At 37.7% G+C, this 18,125-nt stretch overlaps 2 protein-coding genes across 5 annotated transcripts in view; both read left to right on the forward strand.

The window, feature by feature from the left end:
- The window catches only part of smyd4 (SET and MYND domain containing 4), a 36,606-nt gene extending 33,529 nt beyond the window's left edge, over positions 1–3,077 (forward strand). For both annotated transcript variants that reach the window (XM_053241396.1, XM_026928171.3), the window contains 4 exons: positions 519–654; positions 860–976; positions 1,108–1,231; positions 2,548–3,077. In XM_053241396.1, the coding sequence (XP_053097371.1) occupies positions 519–654; positions 860–976; positions 1,108–1,231; positions 2,548–2,677 (507 nt within the window). In that variant the 3' untranslated portion in view covers positions 2,678–3,077. The remainder of the gene's footprint in view (positions 1–518; positions 655–859; positions 977–1,107; positions 1,232–2,547) is intronic.
- Positions 3,078–7,351: 4,274 nt separating this feature from the next.
- LOC113534874 (cytochrome c oxidase assembly factor 4 homolog, mitochondrial) lies at positions 7,352–15,776 on the forward strand. 3 transcript variants are annotated; one of them, XM_053241506.1, is made up of 3 exons: positions 7,352–7,631; positions 9,912–9,968; positions 12,609–15,776. In XM_053241506.1, exon 3 carries the CDS (start codon positions 12,621–12,623, stop codon positions 12,873–12,875), a length of 255 nt encoding a protein of 84 aa, XP_053097481.1. In that variant the 5' UTR covers positions 7,352–7,631; positions 9,912–9,968; positions 12,609–12,620; the 3' UTR covers positions 12,876–15,776. The 3 variants fall into 3 exon arrangements, with proteins under 3 accessions (XP_053097481.1, XP_026783642.1, XP_053097482.1); XM_026927841.3 differs by lacking the exon at positions 9,912–9,968 and having other exon boundaries at positions 7,362–7,631; XM_053241507.1 differs by lacking the exons at positions 7,352–7,631; positions 9,912–9,968 and adding an exon at positions 9,039–9,241.
- The last annotated feature ends 2,349 nt before the right edge of the window (positions 15,777–18,125 follow it).

The following is an 18,125-nucleotide window of genomic DNA, read 5'->3' on the forward strand; positions in this document are numbered from 1 at the left end:
AAGGTCGATGTTTTGTGCATGCTAAGATGCTTTTCTGCTCACCACAATTGTTTGAGTTAGTATATGCTTCCTGGCAGCTCAAACCAATCTGGCCGTGTTCTTCTGACCTCTCTTATCATCAAGACGTTTCCATCCACAGAACTGTTGCTCATTCAGTGTTTTTTGTTTATTGCACCATTCTGTATAAACTTTAGAGACTGTTGTGTGTGAAATTCCCAGGACATCAGCAGTTTCTGAAATACTCAAACCAGCCCATCTGGTGCCAACAACCATGCCATGAACAAAGTCACAGCGATCATACTTTTTCTTCATTCTAATGATTAAAGTGAACATTACCTAAAGTTCTCGACCTGTATCTGCATGATTTTTTGCATTGCGCTGCTGCCACATGATTGGCCGGTTCGATAACTGCATAATATGCAGGTGTACAAGTGTTCCTAATAAAGTGGATGGTGAATGTATGTCTATCCCTCATGTGGATTTCAGAGGATTATTTAAGACTTTGCTTGTCTTTTCAGATGAGTGTGGATGTGCATGTATGTTCAGAGTTGTCCTGTAATCACCACATCTTAAATACAGAGCTGCAGAGAAGAATGCAAATACTACAGCACCACTTGGAGCAAGCTTTAGAACTCATGGAGAACAACCAAATAAGTGAGACAATGAGTGCATTGAACTTTTCATGTGCACAAGTAGTCTTTTCATCAGCACAAGGGGTCGGCATAAGCAAACCCTTATTTTTAAATTAATTAGTTATTTTGGAATGATTGTGTGCATAAAGAAAAGTCATTTTTAAGATGAATGCCTGAAGATATAGAAATACCTATATTAATGTAATGTTTGTTTTTCTCTGGCTGAGATGGTGCCCTAAGTATCTTGCAGAAAGCAGCCAATCTGGCAGACAGTATCTTAATGAAGATGCACCCTCTGCAGGGCGAACTAGCTGATGCAATGGCACGAGCATATGCTACCATGGGTGAGAACAGCATATGGTGTATTTTTTATTCTTTAAATAACCTTTAGCATCTGTACGTCTAATAATAATGAGGCATAATGATACAGAACTGTAATAAACACAGGAATATCAACTGTTATTGTACTCTGCAGGGCTTTGGAGGCAGGCTGCATCACATTTAAAACGTAGTATTGCTGCTGTTTGTTACCAGTATGGAAAGGACAGTGTGGAGCTCGGGAGACAGCAGTTTAAACTTGCCCAGCTATATTTCAATGGGTGAGACACAAGCTTAAATTTCCATTTTTAATTTGGATGATCAACACCAATTTCTAATGGCTGTGAGTTAAAGTGTGGCTGTAAAACTTTTGTACCTCTACAAAGTCATTCCTTTTAAGGAGTAAAATATACCACATAAAATGGTTCATATTTTCTGCTCAAACAAGTGGAGAAACTGCAAGTCTGGAATAGTTTTTAGAAAATTTGCCAGGGTGAGGACAATTGACAGAGGAAGAGCAAAAGCCACTGGGACCATCAGTGCTTTTTCCCCAAGGAGATATAATAAATTTGATAGCTCACTTTCTCTTTGGCAGCTTTGCCATCAAATTCATTTTGCACATTTTGGACGATACTGTCCTGCATATTAAAAAAAAAAAATCTGAGTAACATTTTGTTTGAGTTGGTCTCACAATACTGTGATTCAAATTTGATGATGAAATTTGTAGGACAAGAAGCAAAAAAAGGTCTTGAAAAAACATAAAATGGCAGAAAATTTTACTGTCAAAAATGGCACAATTTTAACGTCATGGTCTCTAGTGAACTTGGCATGACCCAAATAATCAGAGGACAGTGGGAGTCAGAGAAATCACATTTGTACAGAGTAATTATTGAAAACATATGTCCAAATTTGCCCTGTTTGTGTTGCTAGAACACCTATGGGACATACACCAGAATTTCTGTGTAGGTAGCAAACACTGTCTCCTATCACTGTACCAAATTTCATAAAAAGCTTACGAAGCATTGTTTGGGCTGCTATTAGGGATGTGCTATATGGCGATACATATCGTAGGACAATAGAAAATGTCTATTGATAGATATTTTGTATATTGCCTATATCGCCAATGTCACAAAAGCCACTTTCGGCAGCCAGTTTACGTCACTATGGGAGGAGCCAAGAGCTACTAGCAGTATGCTGTAACAAAAAGCAAGTAGGGCAGACAACTGTTGTTAGCTAAATTGTGATTTCAACCGCTCTGAAAACATTTACTTTTCCGTGGGAATCCAGGATGATTCACCTTTTATCTAATTTAAATAAAATCTGTTTTTAGAGATTACTTTTCAGGGTTCTGATTTTTAAAAATCTGACATTTTAACACAGAAGAAAAATTAATTTTATTTAGTGAGGTGTGTATTATTATTCAAATATACAAAATTCATATTCAAATACTTTTGTCAACTTTCAAGCTCCATGCAGGAATAGGCTCCAGACTTTGCATCAATATACCACTCACTGAAAGTTTTATTAATTTTTATGAAGGTGCTGTCATCTTGTTGATAAACAAAACTTATATTAATAACTGCTTTCAATCTTGCAGAGGAGATGGGTCGTCTGCTCTTTCAGTAATACCTTTAGCCCAACGCCTGCTCTCCCTCCACTGCGACCCTCACTGCAAGGAACTGCAGGAGCTTCAGGCTATGGAGGCCTGCCTGTGTAGCACAATGTGATGCTCAGTGACTCCTCTGTTTTAACAACGTAATATTTAAGCTGGTGACATAATTGATATTTTAATGTGAACATTTTCAATGAAGTCTAATCAACAGAAAGGACTGCTTTTATACACACTTTGTAAAGATTGCATTCGGATGGTTAACCAGTGTTTCTAAGTAGGACAGGCATGAATAACTGCTGCAGCAGGCTCTTTAGCCGATGGGAGGATCTGGAGTGGTTATGTTTGATTAATTATTATTAAGCGTATCTTAACTGTAATAATTCTATATCACCCCCCCCCCCTGAGGATTACCTGGATACTTTCTTGTGTGTATCTGCACACAAAACAAGACCTTGCACCAAAGTTACAAAGTGGCATATGATGCAGTATTTTTAATAAATACAATTTTCATACAACCGTCTTTGCCTTTCTTTTCTCCCTTTTTACACGTGTTTCTGCTTAGGTAGGGGTGGAAAATATTTGAGTAATTGTACTTTTTAAAAAATATATTAAAGTATTATTTTGAGATATTTATAATTTACTTGAGTGTTTTAGAAACTGAATACTTTTACAGTCTGAAATGTCACCACAGCAAAGTTGGAGTTGCTACATCAAACCCTCTAGAGCCATCAACAGCTCAAAGTTGCACTCGTTAAAAAAAAACATACTTTTTAGTTCTTACATTATTTATTTTGACCTTCAAAGTACTCATTACAAATCTCAAAGGTCTCTTTTTCTCTCATCCAGGCAATGACTGTATGTAGTATGTAAATTGAATGGACTCCTGTGCACCTTAATTACATTTCAGCTTAGCATCCAATTAAGTTAAAAACTATGAAAAATTGTGCCAATTCTACTAAATCCCCCAGTTGTAACTTTAAATCCATTCACCTAAAAATGTGTTATTCACAGTAGGATAGTGAATAACTGGTAGATTTGTGTTTATTTTGTTTCTACATGTTGATTTAAAATGAGTTTGATAGCATAACAGTTAGCTATGAAGCTGTAGGTTGCACACTCATTACATCTTTGTAGATTATGATTTTAAATAAAGTGCACAGTGTATAAAAATTGCGGTTTTGTGATTTGGTCTTTATTATTATTCAGGAGCATCAATGAAGATTTTATTTAGCTGTGTTTGTTTCCCAGTTTAAACAGTGGCGATTAAAAAAATTGCATGTGTTCATGCAATTAGGCCACTAGGCTTGTTCTTAACTAATTGATTTTAAATTAAGTGCATTAGCTAGCTACAGTAGTTATCTTGGATGGAGTAGATTTGCAGTGGAGAAGAGTGTTTTCTTTGAGAAAGAGTCCCTAGATGTCAGATGACTGATAGTGGTTTATGTTAAAGATGTTGATTTACAGTTAGGTCCAGAAGTATTTGGACAATGATAGAGTTTATGTGATTTTGCCCTTATACACCACCACAATGGATTTGAAATAAAACAATCAACATGTGATCGAAGTGTAGACTTTATTTAGCTTTATTTTAAGAGGTTCCACAAAAATATGGTATTTACCATTTAGGAATTACAGCCATTTTAAGCAAAGTACTTCTGTTTTCAGGGGCTCAGAGGTATTTCGGCAATTGACTGACAAGAAGTTAATTGACCAGGTGCGGTCCATTCCCTCATTACTGCAAGACAAATGAAGCAGATAAAAGGTCTGGAGTTAATATCAGGTATTGAGTTGGCATTTGGCAGCTGTTCGAATGGAGCTACCAATATGAAGTCCAAGGAGATCTCAATGCAAGTGAAGGAGGCCATCATTAGGCTGATGATGTGACTGCTGACAGAAGTAGCAAGATGAATTCTGAGATGTATAGGGCTATACTCTCTGCTCACATTCAGCCAAATGCTACAAAACACACACAGTGTGGTCACAGTGCAGGTGGATAATGACCCTAAACATACTGCGAAAGCAACTCAAGACTTTTTGACGGCAAAGAAATGGAATATTCATCAATGGCCAAGTCAGTCGCCTGATCTCAACCCAATAGAGCATGCTTTTCACTTACTGAGGACAAGCCTGGAGGCAGAAAGACCCACAAACAAGCAGCAACTGAAGGTGGCTGCAGTGAAGACCTGGCAAAGCATCTCCATGGAGGAAACTCAGCATTTGAGTTTTGAGAACATGGGCTCCAGACTTCAGGCAGTCATTGACTGCAAAGGATTTTCATCCAAGTATTAAAATTATGTTTATATTTACAATTATGTCACTTTGTCCAAATACCTCTGAGCCCCTGAAAATGGAGGTACTTGCTTATAATGGCTGTAATTCCTAAATGGTAAATGCCATATTTTTGTGGAACCTCTTAAAATAAAGCTGAAAGTCTACACTTTGATCACATCTTGATTGTTTTATTTCAAATCCAAGTTTAGTCATGTTAAAAGTGGATTTGCATATGTGAGTCAAAAAAAAAAATTGTCAGTTTGTCTATTAAGGTCTCTTTCCCACTTGTTAATTGGAACCAACATAATTGTGTCATTGAAGGACAAGATGTTATATAACTTAGAAAGAATATTTGGTGTATTTGCAATTTTACTGATATTGCCTATCAGTGATGAGGGTTGTAAATGATTATCTGATATGTTAATTTTTACTTTGAGTACATTTTATATGAATGTACTATAAATAGTGTCTGTTTGTGATTCTGAATTTTTGGATCAATTTTTACAAAGGTAATTTGTTATTTTTAAACAGGTGTTATAGATGTGCGATGCCTTTTTCTTTCCATTCTATTCCTTTCATTTGAGTTTTTTTGCTTATAAAGTCTGGGTTGTTCCAAATCGCTATGTATGCATTGGGCACAAGAGTGAAATCATAAATTCATTTACTTTCCACCAAGCTGTCAGAGTTGTAGCGATGGCTGTATTTTTGAAGCAGTTATGTTTTTCAGTTAAAGTGCTAAGCAAGGGTAAATCTTTAAAAGATATTTCCTGGTATTCTGTTTGTTCTACGTCCATCCAAGGATTCTGTGCGGGAGCAGCATGAATTTGCAGAGATATGATAAGCAAGTTGCAAGATAGTATCTGTAAAAGTGCTTCTCTACCTCACAGAGTTTTTATCTCTGGATAAAAACCGTTCACGATTACCCCGTGAACAATGACAATGAGGAAAATGGACGTGAGGCTATATCTCTGTAACACCTTAGCATATTCAGACCAAACTTAGTATGTGTCATAGCCATCATGACTTGAGGCTGCCAGTACAGTTTCGGAACAGCACCCTGTAGTGCTCACGAGATAAAAAGCAATTTTATAACATTATAAATAATTCTGTTGATGGATTTTAAACCACCGGCCTAAAACACCACCACAATGGTATGTTCAACTTCTTTGCTGTTTGTGTGCTTGGCCCAGTAAATGCTGCTTGCAGCTATATTTAGAGGTACAAGCATGAAGCGCTGAAACGCTACAGTCTTTGTAGGGATTTATATATATGTTTTTTGCCCTAAAACTGCAGACCAAACCATAAGGCCTAGAGACTTGAAACTTTGAGGGATGATAGTACTCCACCGGTCTACAACGGTGCAAAGTCTCGCCCTGATCAGCCACACAGTGGCGCTACAGTGATCAAAACAAAAAAATGTATAAAAATGGCTGTAACTTTTGAACCTCTTGTCATAGACTCAACTCTCTTATATCATTGGAATCCTTGATGATAAACAAAACGTTTATCTCCGATTTCATTTTGAAAAACCTACTTTTGCGAACTGCTCCTAGGCCATTCTTCAGAACTTCACCAAATTTTGCTCAGATCATCTTCAGACAATGAAGACCAAATATTATTCAAAGATTTTTGATAGACAAAACCGTTCACGTAAAGTGTCAACGAATATGATGGTGGGCACACCAAAATGAACGTGAGGTTATATCTCCACAACGCTTTGGCGTATTGACACCAAACTTCGTGTGTCTTATAAAAATCGTGACCTGAGGGTATATGAGCAGTTTCGGTGTAGCAGCACCTACTGGTCACAAGATATGAAAAATTTTATTTTTGTTTATAACTAATGTATAATGTGTCCTAAAATCATAGAGGTGGTATCATTAGATACAGTGAAACATACTGCGTCAAATGATACCCAATTTTACTATGCCGGCCATTTTGAATTGTGTGTTAAGATGCTGTATTTTAAATCAGCCACCTGGAGGCACTATCAGGTTTTACATGTGTATAAACGATTGTATATTATGCAATGTTTCACACTACACACGTTATTCATATAATATATTAGACCTCCTAATACCTAACGACTTTGCCTCAAGAACCTGGTTAATCAATCAAATCAATCAAATCATTAAATATTTGTGATTATTTAACTGTGGCATGGATGTTGGTGCCAGATGGGCTTGCATGAGTAATTCAAAAACTGCTCATCTCCTGAGATTTTCTGCTTATAAAAAGTGATTATATAAGTTACTATAACCTTCCTGGAAGCTCGAAGCAATCAGGCCATTTTCCTCTGACCTCTCTTTCCACCCACAGAACTATAGCTCACTCAGTGTTTTTGTTTTCGCATCATTCTGTGTAGACTCTAGACTGCTGTGTGTGAAAATCCCAGGTGATGGCAGTTTCTGAAATACTCAAACCAGCCCATATGTATGAGCCACTTGGAGCTGCACTTCGTAATTTTGATCACCAGATGCCACTAGCGTGCACTGACTGTCGTAAAGCTTCTACATTGAATTTTTTCGATACATTTGGGACGAAAGTCTCATTGCTTCAGAAAGCTCTATCACATAAATAGCTTATTAGAAGCAAAGTTAAAGAAGTACTGCCGCAAATAGACTTAAGAAATGACATGCACACACGGTGTAGATCGGGCACGGTCGTAAAGCAAAACAAAATGTGCGCATGCGCAAGAATGGATGGCCTTGTCACAGGGACGTTTATGAGGTTCGTGTGCAACCTCGAAATTGTACCCCTTAGCAGATGCAAGTATTATGATAAATCTGGAACCAGAGGTAAATTACTATTTATGTGAATTTATATTTTATTCACAGAATAAAAATCATGTATTCTTTTATATTTATATGTAGTGTTATGTGGGGAAAAAACATTATAGGTGAAAAAAGTGTTCGAAGTTTCGTTAAGGTTACAGACGTAAATGCAGGCCCACTTTAAGCGCAAGTGGAACAAGGTGTTTTCTAGTCTGTTCGAAGAAGGCAATTGAATTTTGGCCCCTGGCATATAGTAGCTAGGCTTTTTTTTATAATGACCCCGTGAAACCATTGTAGACCCTTTTCTATAGCCAGTTTAGCCATTTTCAGAGATTTTTTTTTACGAAGGCCCTGAGAGGCCACGAAAAGGATCTTAATTATTTGCTGTGCACGATGCAATAAACTGTGCTCAGGGTTTAATTTAACATGGAAACGAGATAACCGAGGTTACGAAATCGTAATGCGTGCTCTCCATTTTGTATTTCGAGTTCTTGGTTTAATAAAATGCATTTAAAGAGCTAGATATCTAGATTAGCTAATATTAAGGTGGTCACCCTTTAAGCCAGTTCTACACTGTACGATTTGCGGCACGATTTTTGCTGTTTCAGACGAAAAACCCACATTACACATATAATTCTTTGGTTCTGATTTGATATCGGCGGGATTAGAATGGGAAATGGGACGTGCTCAGGTGACTGATTTAGTGCAGCTGCTATCAAAGACAGCCGACGACAGCGTTGCCAACTGTTTTCAGATGAAAGTAGCTAAAGCACGCTCAGAAAGCCGCCAGATGACGCCACAGCCTAATTTGCATATTCTTAATCATTTGCATATTAAATTACAAATTAGGGTATATGAAGAAGGAATTTTTTATTTAAACTTTTAGAATAGAAAATGATAGAATAGAGTTTTATCAGAATAGAAAATAATACATTATGATTTATTTAAATCCTATAAATCCTATGATTTATACAGAGCGGTCCTCTTTGGACATGACACCACAAACTAACCTTTTACACATTTAAAAAAAAAAAACACTATACTTTATACTTTAATAATAGTAATTCTATACTTTAAACACTATCAGGAACGCAGACAAAAACAAGCAGTGGTAGTCATGAGTCATGGTTAAGGATGGAATAACTCATTTTAGTTATTGTAAATATCACCAAGAACAAGGTTTAAAACAAAGAAAGGTGCTCAGTGATTGGCCTTTGGGAGCAATGGTAATCAGTGATAGGTTGATGAGAACATTGGCTCAGTCACAATTTACACACTGGTGGTGAGTTTACTCTCGACTCATATATCCAGCAGCTGTGATGTGAGCTGGAGAGCCGTGCAGGACAGTCTTTAACGTCTGCTCAAAAAGTGGCTAGATTTGTCGATAGGGTCTTTTTTTTATTATTTATTTATTTATTTATTTATTTATTTATTTATTAAAGTAGCTAAAGGTGTCTAAAAAGTCATCAAATGTAGCAACAGTCTATAATTTGGCAACACTGGCCGACAACAAAGTTCTGGCAGTGTCAGAAGTTTTTTGATTGTGTGCCTGTTCTCTAAAAGGAGGCAGGCATAGGAGACAGGCATAGGATGAAGTGAAACTCCGGGGACAGCTACAAATGGTATGGTAAAAGGTAAATGAAACAGGGAAAAAAATCCTTTACTTAAGCTTCACGAAGAATGTTTCTGTTTATGCAAACCCACTCTGTGCACAAGCCTGAACATAAATAAATTGTAGAAATTTTTCTTTACTTGCAGGTCTATTTTTGGAGGATCCTCACCATATATTCTGACACGGACAACATGTTGTCTGTTATAGAATTTGGCCAAGATTTTATTGGATTTATTACAGTGTCACAATTACTGAATAATTGCTGTAAGTGCACAGTCTAAAACCAGCTTAGTAACTAATGTAACTAGGCACCAGCAAGAATGATATAATTAAACAGTATAATATGCATTAAATATATTAGACTTGTACTCTTATTATTTGACATTCAGTTGACATTTCAGCATGTCTCTCTAAACATCCCAATTAAAATGTGTACTTTAATTTAAAAAAAAAAAAAATTCTGTCCATAACAGAGACCCAGATGCAGCAGATAACTACTTAGTCAGGTTATCCATTAGACTAAAGCTGCTTTTATACTGTGTGATTACAGAAGTCTTTTAATACTTGCTGGATTTGGCTGAATTCTATAAGAGACTGCTATAAAATGTGTTCTCCCTGTCATTATACAGTGAACATCTTCTAACAATATCCACAATTAATGAAAATTACTATGTTCTGCTTACATCATCCAGTGTGGGATCCAGGCTTGTGGAGAAAATGCGGTTGCATAAACAAAAGCATTGTTCAGAGTAAGTCTGATAAAGATGAGGTAACAAGGATGTTTTTTCTGTCCATTAGCATTTTTTCATTTACAGTCAGGTCCATAAATATTGGGACAGTGACACAGTTTTGGTAATTTTGCCTCTGTACACCACCACAGTGGATTTGAAATGAAGCAGTCAAGATGTGACTGAAGTGTAGACTTTCAGCTTTAATTCAAGGGGTTTAACAAAAATACTGCATTAACCGTTTAGGAATTACAGCCATTTTTACAGAGTTCCTCCATTTTCACAGGCTCAAAAGTAATGGGACAAACTAATATAATCATAAATATTAGGATTATTTTTATTACTTGGAGGTAAATCCTTTGCAGTCAATGACTACCTGAAGTCTGGACCCCATGGACATCACCAAATGCTGAGTTTCCTCCCTTGAGATGATTTGCCAGGTCTTTACTGCAGCCATCTTCAGTTGCTGCTTGTTTGTGGGTCATTCTGCCTTCAGATTTGTCTTCAGTAAGTGAAAAGCAGCTCAGTTGGGTTGAGGTCAGGTGACTGACTCGGCCATTTAAGAACATTTAATTTCCAAGCTCTTGGGCTGCTTTCACAGTATGTTTTGGATTGTTATCCATCTGTACTGTGAAGCGCTGTCCTATCAGTTTTGCAGCATTTGACTGAATCTGAGCAGAAAGTATAGCTCTGTACACTTCAGAATTCATCCTGCTACTTCTATCAACAGTCACATTATCAATAAACCCCAGTGACCCAGTTCCATTGGCAGTCATACATGCCCATGCCATAACACTGCCTCCACCATGTTTGACACATGATATGATATACTTTGGATCATGAGCTGTTCCTTTCTTTCGCCATACTTTTCTCTTCCCATCATTCTGGTTCAAGTTAATATTGCATCAGAACTGGTCAGGCTTTTTTTAGAGGTTTTTTAGCAAATCTAATCTGGCCTTTGTGTTCTTGAGTGTTACCAGCGGTTTGCATCTTGAGGTAAACCGTCTGCATTTACATTCAGGAAGGTGGCTCTTGATTGTAGACTTTGACAATGATAGGCCTACCTCCTCCAAAGTGTTCCTGACTTGGCTAGATGTTGTGAAGGGGTTGTTCTTCAATAAGAAAAGAATTCTGCAATCATCCACTTTAGTTGTTTTCTGTGGTCTCCCAGGCCTTTTGGTGTTGCTGAGCTCGCCAGTGCATTCCTTCTTTTTAAGAATGTACCAAATTGTTGATTTGGCCCTTCTAAAGTTTCTGCTATCTCTCTGATAGGTCTGTTTTGGTTTTTCAGCCTACTGATGGCCTCCTTCACTTGCATCAACACCTCTTTGGACGGCATATTGAGAGTTCCCATGGACAGCTACCAAATGCAAATTCAACACTTGGAATCAGCTCCAGACGTTTTATCTCCTTAATTTATCATGATATAAGGAGGAAACAGGCCACAGCTGGCCATGAAACTGCTTATCAGTCAGTTGTCCCATTACTTTTGAGCCTGTGAAAATGGAGGAACTCTGTAAAAAATGGCTGTAATTCCTAAACGGTTAATGCAGTATTTTTGTTAAACCCCTTGAATTAAAGCTGAAAGTCTACACTTCAGTCACATCTTGACTGCTTCATTTCAAATCCACAGTGGTGGTGTACAGAGGCAAAATTACCAAAACTGTGTCACTGTCCCAAAATTTATGGACCTGACTGTATGTTTCGGCATTGCCACTACCATACCATTTGGGGTACCATTTGTAGCCATGAATTTTACATAATTCTGTAACTCCTATTGGTGTCGTAGCAGTGGTCACACTCTGAGACACTGCCTAAACGTTTTGCCTGTCTTTGGTTGTAATAGCACTAAGTCGGCAGATGAACATGTCAAATTATGCATACTAAGCCAATCTTAGCTCACCACCAAAGAATTATATGTGCCAAATATGTGCCATATTTGCCTGCGACAGCAACATAAGGCTGAAAATCTTACAGTGTAAACCTGACTTGAGTAATGGTCACATTGAGAACATGAATAAAATAAATGGTGCATAAACATCATGACTCTGACACAATCTTTTTTTCTTGTGGCCGCAGTAAACTAAATTGTGTGTGAGTGTAGTACATTGTGTTAATGAATTAAAAAAAAAAAAAATTCTTGGCCTCTCCAGGGCTCTGTGATTTTCAGTGGAAAATACAATTTATACATGTAATGTTTCTTGGTATGACATTAAGGCAAAATGTAAGTGAGGGTTTTTTATTATTTATTTTTTTATTATTTTTGTGGAACCTTTTCCACATGTCACTACTGAAAAGTATTGTGCGTATTACAATTCACATTTCTACCGTAAAGATTGGATTTTAATGTGGCACAAGGTACTCTCTACATATCTTAACATGCATATAGCAGAATTTTATCTGCTTGGTGTGTCACCTATTTGAAATCCTTAAGGCTATGTTCTAGCTGATTTGTGCTGGTAGATGGGTTACATGGGAATTAAAAAGTTGTACTATTAGAGCAGAGTTGAGAGCTAGATCCATTTGGCTCATTATTGCAAAAAATTCTAAATGCTAGAACTCTTAAATGCTTTAATTGCCACAGCTAGCCATATCAGTTTTAAAATGAATCTTTTTGCCTGCTTATTATGGTAACATATTGCTCTGCTATTTCCAACCCAGATTTAGAGCAGAATGGCATCCCATTCTTCACCTTTGCCCCATGACAGGAGCGGACCCAAGGAGGAAGATGATCCGGTAGATCAGCTGATCTCTAGGACAGGCTGTTCTGCACTACATTATGCAATTCAGGAGTGCATGGCAGAGCATGAAGACTGGAGGAAATGCAAGAAACAGGTTCAGGAGTTCAGAGAGTGCATGATGCCATTCCAAAAAGCTCGGATGGAGCAGCTGGTAAAATGTAAAGACTCAGCCACAGAGAACGTTTGATGAAAAGCTCCCTGTTAAAGCCACATCTATTAAAGAAGACATTTTGTGACTTCAGGTTCCCTTTATCACTGATGTAATTACACAAGAATATCATAAGATATATGAATATAATATATATATGTATATATACACTATATTACCAAAAGTATTCGGTCACCTGCCTTGACTCACATATGAACTTAAGTGCCATCCCATTCCTAACCCATAGGGTTCAATATGATGTCGGTCCACCTTTTGCAGCTATTACGGCTTCAACTCTTCTGGGAAGGCTGTCCACAAGGTTGAGGAGTGTGTTTATAGGAATTTTTGACCATTCTTCCAAAAGCGCATTGGTGAGGTCACACACTGATGTTGGTCGAGAAGGCCTGGCTCTCAGTCTCCGCTCTAATTCATCCCAAAGGTGGTCTATCAGGTTCAGGTCAGGACTCTGTGCAGGCCAGTCAAGTTCATCCACACCAGACTCTGTCATCCATGTCTTTATGGACCTTGCTTTGTGCACTGGTGCACAGTCATGTTGGAAGAGGAAGGGGCCCGCTCCAAACTGTTCCCACAAGGTTGGGAGCATGGAATTGTCCAAAATGTTTTGGTATCCTGAAGCATTCAAAGTTCCTTTCACTGGAACTAAGGGGCCAAGCCCAACTCCTGAAAAACAACCCCACACCATAATTCTTCCTCCACCAAATTTCACATTCGGCACAATGCAGTCCGAAATGTACCGTTCTCCTGGCAACCTCCAAACCCAGACTCGTCCATCAGATTGCCAGATGGAAACGCGTGATTTATCACTCCAGAGAACGCGTCTCCACTGCTCTAGAGTCCAGTGGCAGCGTGCTTTACACCACTGCATCCGACGCTTTGCATTGCACTTGGTGGTGTGTGGCTTGGATGCAGCTGCTCGGCCATGGAAACCCATTCCTTGAAGCTCTCTGCGTACTGTACTTGGGCTAATCTGAAGGTCACATGAAGTTTGAAGCTCTGTAGCAATTGACTGTGAAGAAAGTCGACGACCTCTTTGCACTATGTGCTTCAGCATCCGCTGACCCCTCTCCGTCAGTTTACGTGGCCTACCACTTCGTGGCTGAGTTGCTGTTGTTCCAAAACTCTTCCATTTTGTTATGATAAAGCTGACAGTTGACTGTGGAATATTTAGGAGCGAGGAAATTTCACGACTGGATTTGTTGCACAGGTGGCATCCTATGACAGTTCCACGCTGGAATTCACTGAGCTCCTGAGAGCGGCCCATTCTTTCACAAATGTTTGTAAAAACAGTCTGCATGCCTAAGTGCTTGATTTTATACACCTGTGGCCAGGCCAAGTGATTAGGACACCTGATTCTGATCATTTGGATGGGTGACCGAATACTTTTGGTAATATAGTGTATATAAGATAATATATGATATATAATATCATAATATCATTGCTCAAATATCATAATATCATTGCTCACAGAATACAGAAACTCAGTAAGTTGTACATAATTGCACTGCTGAACTCAAGTACTTCTTATTGAGAAACACTGGGATTTTCTTTTACTATTCATATTCAGTCATTCCATGATGATCTCTTGTTTAAGCCATAACCTTTATGATTTTTAATGTCCATTTAATTACCCACAATGCAAGCGTTTTTTTTTTTTTTTTTTTTTTAAACCTTGTTTTGTTTCTAACACCTTTACAAAGATTAGTTAAATACCTACGTTCTTGCTGTGAATATGAGCAAAACTTTGTTTATTAAAGTGTTAAAATTTATCCTGACATTCTTGATGTATTAATAAGTGTAGTGCATTGTTGCTACTATGAAATAAGTGATGCACTATAGACACTAATATAAGGAGAGGAATTCAGGTTTTCAGGGTCATGCTTCTGTGACCGCGTAGCAACCAGTTAGAGAGAAAAGCAAACTGAATAAGAGACTGCACAGTCATGAAGAGAAAAACAAATTTATGCTTGCTTTACTCATAATATCTACAACCAAACATATCCATAAACCAAAAATGATCTTTTAGGCTTGCTGCATTTATTTATGGGACACCACATTTGTTTGTGGAATTTGGAAAACATTTCTCTCACCAACTTGTTCTAATCAATCCAAGAATGCGTTCTTTGCACTGCGTCTGTATCAGCAAATGGATAGTCCAAAAAATTGTACTCTGGTGTGACTTGATTTGTAATGATAATTCTCTTAAGGGCTTGTCAGACAAAGAAGAAAAATATGCTTAAATATTATCAATTTGCCCTCATTATTCAGGGTGTCCAAATTCATGAACAAAAAAAAAATAATAATAAAACTATATATATAATTTTGTATACATTTACTGTATTTCCATTGGTTCCTGACTTTTAGGACAACTTGTATATCATAAGCAACTTTAACCCCTTTGAATTTATAATTCTGCTACTACTTGATGTACATATTGGGTCTTTTATAAAAATTTTGTTTCTATTCATTATAATAGTATCAAACATGATGCAACTAAAATCTTTAGTAGTGTGTAATGATGATATTACTCCTCTACAATTCATCATATTTCTCTGGAATTTATGCATCAGAATACCTTTTTCCCTTACTTTTCTCTTTGTCACACCACAGAACGTTGTCACATCAATGCACACCATAAATTATTTTTTCATTTAAAATATGTCATTCTGCTACTAAATGATGTACACATTGGGCATTTTTAATAAAATTTTGGTTATATTCATTATAATAATATCAAACAGGATGGAACTAAAACTATCTGTACTACTGTTTAATGATGATATTACTCATCTTCTATTAATCATATTTCTCTGGAATTTATGCATCAGAATAGCTTTTTTTCCCCTTTCCTCTTTGTCATAGCACAGGACATTATGTCACACCAGTGGAAACCATAAAAATAAAGTTTTATGTAAAACCTTTTATTACTTCACTGTAGTCTTTGAAACTCTCTGAGTTCAAAGTAGACACATTCTGAACATCAGAACCAATAGTGCTACAAAAAGAGTACAAATTAATAGGCTGACAGCCAGCATAACGTCATATCACATCATAACATGAACAATGGATAGAGATTTAACAATCAGTAGAGATGGAAAACTTCTAGAATTATCTATATTTTTTTCATTTATTCATTCACATTTACAGTGATCATATACACATTTTCCAGACCTCATTGAACAGTAGCCAGTCATTTTTGGTGAGCTGCAGAGCACACTGGTGGGGCTTTGGCTCAGATATGCAGTAGAAAATGCAGTCTGGCTTATGTGGTTACTTGAATATGTTTCTGTTTCCATTTTAAACCGCTGTGTTCACTTTAATGTTATCAGCATGGTGATCTGGCCAACAAATGGCTTATTGTTATATATAATATTTCACAATGAGAATTTTTCCCACAGTGTACTCTTCACTGTTGTCTTCAATATCACTAGTGCTATCATGGTAGGGCTTCTGATGTCTTTTGGGATGTGGTTGATGAGACATACCCACATATACATGTGGGTGCATTGGACATATTGTCAAAACTTAACTTTAAGGGTGTGAAGCACCTGCACATCTCTGGCTAGCTGCAGAAGCATCTGATATCCCTGCAGTAAATCCTTCTTGGTACTAAGAATCCCAGGGACTTGTAGAACCAGCGGTGGCAACATTTAATCAAAAACATCAGTGTCATCTGATTCATTTGTACATTTGAATCAGATTTGCTTGACTTCTCTGTTGATAAGGAATTCGTGTAAGTCTGGAATTTGTAGGTTTTTGCCCCCAAAGACATAGCTGATCACCATCCACGTCTTTGCTTCCCCAAAACCACCTTGTTCACACTTACCACAGCCTCCCTTAGAGTAGTTCCAAGTTACGTATGTGCTTGAGCCCCCAAGTATAGGGTACTTTTTTTTTTTGCTACCTTAGCTGTTAGCAGCTGCAGCAGGATGCTGCGGTGGTGGCATCGAAGCAGGAGATGCCAGCAGACAGTAGCTCAGTAACTACAGAACAGTTTCTAACCTGCCCTTTTTTGGAAAGATACTTGAGCATCCTGTAGCTCAGCTTAAAGATCACTTAGCCACAAATGACCTGATCAAGGTATTACAGTCTGGGTTTAGGCCAAACTACAGTACTGAAACTGCCCTCAATGTCACAAATAACCTGCTGGATGCACCAGAGCGGGGGTTGCTGAATATACTTTTTGTTCTGGACCTCACTGCTGCTTTCCACATAATGTATATACCGTCCCCTCTGAAAGTATTGGAACAGCAAGGCCAGTTCTTTTGTTTTTGCCATATACAGTACTTGCTTTCAGCTTTCATTTTCTGATATTTACATCTAGATGTGTTAAACAACTTAGAACATGGCACCTTTGGTAGCAGACCACCCATTTTTTTTTAGATGAGCATAAGTATTGGAACAGATAAAGTAAATCACACTTAATAGTTGATTGCATATCCCTTGCTTGCAATGAAGTTAGCAACCCACTGACATCACCAAACTGTTCTTCTTTGTGATGCTTTTATAGGCTTGTACCACAGATTCTTTCAGATGTTTGGGGGTTCTCCCTTCAGTCTCCTCTTCAGGAGGTGGAATACATGCTCAGTAGGGTTAAGGTCTGGTGGTTGAGTTGGCTGTTCTAAAACGTTCCACTTTTTTCCCCTTTGTTGTTTTGGAAGTGTGTTTTGGTCATTGTGTTGCAGCATGATTAAGTTCCTCCCAATTAGATTAGGATGCATTTCTCTGTAAATTGGGAAAAGAATGTTTCTGTAGACTTCTGAATTCATTCTGCTGCTACCATCATGAGTTAAATCATCAGTAAAGATTAGTGAGCCCATTTCAGAAGAAGCCATGCAAGCCCAAGCCATGACACTACCTCTACCATGCTTGACCAATGAGCTCGTATGTTTTGGATCATGAGCAGATCCTTTCTTTCTAGACACTTTGGCCTTTCCATCACTTTGGTAGAGATTAATCTTGGTTCCAGAACTTGTGTGGCTCATCTGGCTTGTTTCTGTCTTTTTCAGGACATTCCAAGTTGTTGTACTGCCTATGCCCAATGCTTGTGCAATGGCCCTGATTGATTTTTCCCCTTTTCTCAGCTTAGTTTGCTTTTCTCCTATAGGCAGCTTTCTTGTCTTCATATTGATTTATCCTTTTTAACACCAAATGCAGTCTTCACTGGCATAACCCAGGGCTCAAAACAAGAGTAAACATTCTGAGCTATTACGTCTTTAAACAATCAATCTAACGGGGCACACCTGGGCAACAAGCAACACCTATCAGTCA

This window comes from Pangasianodon hypophthalmus, chromosome 17 (genome assembly GCF_027358585.1).
Source record: "Pangasianodon hypophthalmus isolate fPanHyp1 chromosome 17, fPanHyp1.pri, whole genome shotgun sequence".
NCBI classification, from domain to species: Eukaryota; Metazoa; Chordata; class Actinopteri; order Siluriformes; family Pangasiidae; genus Pangasianodon; species Pangasianodon hypophthalmus.

Bases quoted from the DNA above. Each gene is read 5' to 3' on its own strand.
- LOC113534874 (XM_053241506.1), top strand. From the start codon at position 12,621: ATGGCATCCCATTCTTCACCTTTGCCCCATGACAGGAGCGGACCCAAG.